At 40.6% G+C, this 6,158-nt stretch overlaps 1 protein-coding gene across 1 annotated transcript; it reads left to right on the plus strand.

The window, feature by feature from the left end:
• Positions 1-2,294: 2,294 nt before the first annotated feature.
• LOC136440897 (alpha-crystallin B chain-like) lies at positions 2,295-4,756 on the plus strand. Its single transcript, XM_066437065.1, has 2 exons — positions 2,295-3,015; positions 4,106-4,756. Exons 1-2 carry the CDS (start codon positions 2,497-2,499, stop codon positions 4,238-4,240), a joined length of 654 nt encoding a protein of 217 aa, XP_066293162.1. The 5' UTR covers positions 2,295-2,496; the 3' UTR covers positions 4,241-4,756.
• The last annotated feature ends 1,402 nt before the right edge of the window (positions 4,757-6,158 follow it).

Genomic DNA, 6,158 nt, shown 5'->3' on the forward strand with positions numbered 1-6,158 from the left:
TTGTGTTGTGTTTTGTTTCTGAACTGTAGCTACTTCAAACAGTCCCCTCTTATTCGTACATTTTTTTTTTTTTTTTAAATTAACGTTACATTGAAACATTGGCGCACCAAATCCGTGTGTGATTTTTGGCATACTTTTGACATACGCTCGGTGGACCTCACTCCACCGTCATGGTAGCAATACTGTTCAGGAATATCGTGTTAATTGCCTTTCCTAAGGGCACAACGTCGGTATCGAACCCGGAACAAAGTATTTTATATAAAAGATATGTCTTGGACCCAGACCTGGCAAATTAAAGAACTAACTTTGCACAACCATGTCAAGACTTCTTGACTTGAATATCCCATAGTTTTCTTTTGTGAAATGTCTAAGATATTGTCATATTTCTTTAATTCATGGTCGCCTTTTCGAAAACGGCGTGAAAAAAGCCTCAAAACTTCAGACCCCCTATACGAGTCTTTTGCGATTTCGCGATTCCCGAAAAGCCAGAAATCTGGCAATTTGATGTCGTTTCAGTGCCACTTTTCCAGGGGCGGCCCTGCAGATTAGGCTATATTAAGTACATCGTCCCGACTTGTAAAAATGGGAAAATACGAAAAACATAAGCCTTAAAGCCGTACACGTTCCTAAACAGGTTCGGACGTCTCCTCATTGTGCTCAGTATTTTTTTAGGCTTTTGAAAATTCCAGTTGACAAGAAGCACTTTAAATTTGTTTTGGAACGTCGCGCGAGGAGCTCGAAATTAACACAGTGGTCGCTCGAAGAAGCAGCACCTAGGATTCTCCACTTGTTCTTAACTTCGTTGTCCTGCTTCAGCAGAAGATGGCAACATATTAAACTGTCAACAAATTAAAAAGTCCCTTTTCTTTCTTTTTGAAAACTGGGTAAAACCAGATGCGCGCGCCAACGTCATACAAAATGGTGTGGCCTTAGAACTACTCTCCAAGCAGAGGAGGGGTTCCGGCTGGTTTTTGACGTGTTTTTTAAAAGCCCGACAAAAACGCCTAAATTTTAGGCGTTTTTGTCGGGCTTTCTACTTTGTCACTTTTTTGTGTCGTGTGGGTTGGCAAAAAAAAAAAAAAAAGACAAAGTAGAAAGCTCGACAAAAACGCCTAAAAACACGTCAAAAACCAGCCGGAACCCCTCCTCTGCTTGGAGAGTAGTGGCCTTCTACCCGGTGGGTGATCTCCAATGCAATTACTACATTTGTAGAATAGATAGAGTAGAGCATATAGTTTACGGTCACGGTTAGGATGTTCTTTGTTATTATCTAGCTGTCTCTTCTTCAACCGATTGTCATTATGGGTTTACGTGGATGGTTAAAACCTAGAGTAGAGTAGATGTAGAGTAGATACTAGTAACGTTATATAGTTTCCAACACAACTGCGTGAAACATAGAATGATAAAACCTAACGTGACTCAACCGAGCAAATATCACTTATAAGCAATGAACATTTTTGCGACATTGCTCACTTTAATTAATGTTACACAATGTAACGTTATATTCTATATAGGCTCACGAGAGTTCCCTCCTTCACGCTAGCATGTGACCGTATGAGGAGGTGCCTCGAACACGTTAAACAGCCTACATTACCTTACACATTGGGTACCTGCCTGTGGCACTGGCTGCAAATACACCTGATATTATTATTATTATTATACTGTGAAAACTGGCATGACGCTAACGTTACATACATTGAAAACCCTTTTTTTCGCGACAATTCGGCAGGTTTGTCAGGAGCACTTGAATTTATCTCTAGCTCCAAAGTCCATACACGACTTTAATAGTTATATGGCGTCAAGTTCTAGTATATTCTTTCGGCCAAAGTATCAAGGTTGAATGCTGAACAAACTAATGAGGCAAACACTTTCTACGAGCCCGACATAAAGTTCGCGAACATTTGTCAGAACCACAGGAGGTTATTTCTAGAACGATTGAAATTCTCTCTTATAACACGTTATCTCTCTTACTTCTTTTCTTAAGTATGACTCATGAAGCGTATTTCTAGCATGTTCCAACGGTATACGCCAAAAAAACAAAAACATCAGATCCAGTTTCACGTTAAACATTAGCACATTAACGTTTAACTTACAGCTACATGTACAAGTTTAGACGTTCAGTTGAGAAAACTTCGCAACAATTCGACAGACTTTTCTGAAACGCTGGGATATTGCCATTAATTCCTGGCACGACTGAAGCTCGTGTTTAAAGTCTACACATGACTCAGTGTATGTTTCTGGTATATTCCTGGCCATCACGCGACAAAGATACCATCAATGGGCGGTGCACGTACAAATGTAGCGATACGTGCGGCAGCGCGTGGAACTTCGAGAACGTTCAAAATGGGGGTGGGGTCAGGGGTATAAAACCCGATATGGTGATCTCTGTCTGCTCAGACCCGGGTAAAGTTTCACCACAGTCGCCTAGGCTAGCGCAGACAGCTCCATCTTTGTTGTCGGAGATTTTGAAATTGGGAGGTTGTTTTCTTGTTGAAGATGGCAGGGAAAGACGAAAGAACGATTCCTCTCTCCTTCTCCTCTTTCGGAGGATGGTCGGAGGAGTGGAGGAAGAGGATGGCGGAGCACCACCGCGCCATGCTGGACCGGCTGGAGCGGCCGTTCGGCGGTTTCCCGGCAATGTCAGATGACTATGAGAGGATGTTTTCGAGCCCCGGTATCTCCTGGTGGCCGGGGTACGGGCAGCCTCCCCCAGGCCTGGCCATCTGTCCCCCGGGACCCATCGGGCCCACCAGCCCCTCTCCCGGGATGTCCATGCAGCCATTCTCCTTCCCAGGCATACCGCCAAGTCCAGATTCCCGTCTTGAAGTGGACGACAACAAGTTCAAGGTCATGGTGGACGTGAACCAGTTCTCTCCCGAGGAAGTCAAAGTGAAGACGGTCGGGAACTACGTGGTGGTTCACGCCAGGCACGAGGAGAAGCAGGACGAGCACGGCTTCATCCAGCGGGAGTTCACCAGGAAATACATGCTGCCCGAGGGGGTCGACCCCGAGAAGGTACTCATTAATTATAAGACAACGACTGCTTTTATTATAATATTGGCTTCTCCAGGAAGGCCATGTTTTAGGTGCTGTTTGTGTGTCTGTGTGTTTGTCAATGATATTTAGGTAGGCGCGTAGGGGTCGGGAAAACGAAGGTCAAGTTCGCTTATGGTTCTCCTAGCGCCTTTCTACGATGTTGCAGCAAAATTTCCGGTTTTGATGTTAAAGATAGGTTTTGTGCGAAATCTGCGAACTGTAAACTTCTAATATTTCTCTTTATTTTGATGCATGTTTGATTACGATTGTTTACACATAAATTTCATGTGAGGAATTGGTTGAAAGATGATTAAGTTAGATCAGTAAATTTCATTCTTCAAATTTGACTCCATGCTCCACAAATCCTTCATGTTAATATTTTCTCTAAGAAGGTTAAAATAACCCCCTTGATTTCTCTAAGAAACAACTAATATCATTGAACTGGCCTAATAACACTAATGTGGCCGTGGAAGCATGGCCCCATTTTTTTCAAATCGTCATCTTTCACTTGACTCAGAGATAACAAAATTTTCTAATTAACTATATGCAAATCATCCCCTAATCTGCATAACTTGTGCAATATTCACCACCACCGTAATCATACAGTACCGTGAATTTGATGCTCTTATTTGTCAAAAACAAGATAACTATCAACAGCATTTCATAATAGATGATGCACATTGTCTTGATCTACATAACGTATAGATTTACAATTTGTACTTAAAATGCTTTTTATCATCTGTTTTTATCAAATTGTGAAAATCCCTTAAAACTTTCCTGTTAAGCAAGAAAGGGTCATTTTCACATCAAGTGTATGGGGTGGGTGAAAGGTTGTCTTGAATTAATGTAGCATTGCATGCAAAAGAGTTTGTGGTACTTTTATCTTATTATGCAGTTCCTGTTCCTTATAAATGAAATAAGTATAAATAGAGTAACATATAAGACATATAGTACTGTTTAGAAATTTAATTTCCCATACATTGTAGCCATTACAATGGTTTCGCAATAAAGTTTGATATCTATTTGACAGTAGAAACCTTAACGGAGTTGTGTTTATTGTCTTCCCCAGGTGACCTCCTCCCTGGCCACAGACGGAGTACTGACCGTGGAGGCGCCCACACAGAAGGCCCTGGAGCCAGCCGGGCCCGAGAGATCCGTCCCCATCAAGAAACAAGACAAGCCAGCGGTTGAGGGGAAGAAGTAATCAGTTCGTCTGAGGATGAAACGGATTCCTTAATGTAACCTGTTACTCATTATGATTATAAGCTGGTTCACGATTTTAACTGTGCATGAGCGAGGTCAAATGTGAACGCCTCCTGAGCAGTTCATATCAGGACCATACTTGATACCATGTCCAGATGTGTTTTGTTTATGTCTAATAGGGGCATTCGACTTTGACATATGATCCAGAATACATCACAATACGCATGTGCAGCTCAAACAGTGAACCAGCTTATTTTACTTGTCATTAAAAACCTTCAAAGAAGTTATCATGTTCCACTAGTAGGTCTTGGGCCTTGGCAAAACAATCTAGGTGTGTAACATCTAACTGGTAAATAAATACATTTTGAACTGTTGCAAATGCTTCGTATTACATCTTCTGCCGGACCTAATGTTAGTTGGTTTGTATGTAGGACAATGGTGCTACATTTGTATAATGTTTGTTCTGTACAAGATGCTGAATTGGTATTGGACGTTGTGAATAAAGGAGCAAACTAAAGAGTGTGTGTCCCTATATGCAAATTAAAAGATAAAAAATATGCTGTTGAGTTTATTCCACGGAGACAGTCTATATAGCTGCTAGGTACAGCTGGAATGCTCAAACTTAACACAGAGCCTAATCGATGCATTCTACGTACAGCGTAATGGTGGCCTGAATTTAGCATAAAGCCAAGCCAGCCCAGACAACACAGGAGGCCCTAAATGTAAGAAAAAAGCCAGCCTGCCAAATCTAATGCTATACATAGCTATGGCCTCCCTGAATTTAGCAACTTGACAGACCATCCCTCCCACCATGCAGGCCCCATGTGAAGGAAAGGGTACAGAGGATGAGGGTAGCCTCCGATGCAGACTCCTCTTCTTTTTCAATTTATTGTTTTTATGCTATCACATTTTGTTTTTAATTGCTGGCCGGGAATTCCCAGCGAACAACAAGAAAACAAGAGCTTTTCAAAAAAGCTGGCGTTTCGGCTACGTTTATGAGTGTGAATTGTCTTTTCCCTTTACTTGAAGTAAAATCTGCCAGAGAAAGTCACTCAAGGGCTGTTCAGTCTATAAGAAAAATTGTCATTTTGGGAAATGAGTACTGTTTTAATAGAGAAAGGCAGATTGGGGAAAGCAATTTTGAAGTTACGTCACTTAACTTAAGTGCTTTTGAAAAAGCTGGTCTTGGCCTACAACTTGTACTTATTAGTAAAATGTACAATAGGCTCATTATAAAAGCTATCAATGTAATTATGTACATGGCACGCAATAAAACATAAAATTTGAAAAAGCACCATTGAATCATCAGCACTATGGTAATTAAGTGAAATAGAAGTTCATAACAGCTAAGGTTCTATCTAAAATGACTACCAAATGTCAAACAAATCAACAGCTACCTCATCCGTATTATTCTGGTTTCCGCATTTACAACATTTCTTCCTTATTTTCCTGGGTAATTTTGCTAAAATTCATGAAAATTCCCATAGTTTTGTGCCGAGCGGCGCCACTTTCCACGTACGTGTTGTCTGAATGAAGTCGATACTGAACAATGGAGCATTTGCTACTGTAACAAAGGATCGCTGTTTTGCAAACAACATCAAGAGCCTCTGTTTACATCGGGGATAGAAGTTTAGTGGCGAGTGTTTTGCAAGAATCATCTTACCGCGCATAGGAGCCGCTGCACGGTATTTTCCATTACAATGAACAGAAAAATTCGAATGCCGGGTTTGGAATCTATGAAGTCCTGTTCATAAGACAAAGGCCTTGTATATATTAAATGAATATTCAAAAATAACAAATATAAAATATTTCTTTATTTATTAATGAAAAAATGATATTCATAAATATGATATTGATAGATTAATATAATATCAATATATATTTTTGATATTCAATATCTAAAAAGAAAATAAAAAATC

Source organism: Branchiostoma lanceolatum, chromosome 1 (assembly GCF_035083965.1).
Source record: "Branchiostoma lanceolatum isolate klBraLanc5 chromosome 1, klBraLanc5.hap2, whole genome shotgun sequence".
In the NCBI taxonomy this organism is placed as follows: domain Eukaryota; kingdom Metazoa; phylum Chordata; class Leptocardii; order Amphioxiformes; family Branchiostomatidae; genus Branchiostoma; species Branchiostoma lanceolatum.

Bases quoted from the DNA above. Each gene is read 5' to 3' on its own strand.
- LOC136440897 (XM_066437065.1), top strand. From the start codon at position 2,497: ATGGCAGGGAAAGACGAAAGAACGATTCCTCTCTCCTTCTCCTCTTTC. The intron at 3,016-4,105 runs GTACTCATTAAT...TGTCTTCCCCAG, and splicing joins AGGGGGTCGACCCCGAGAAG to GTGACCTCCTCCCTGGCCAC.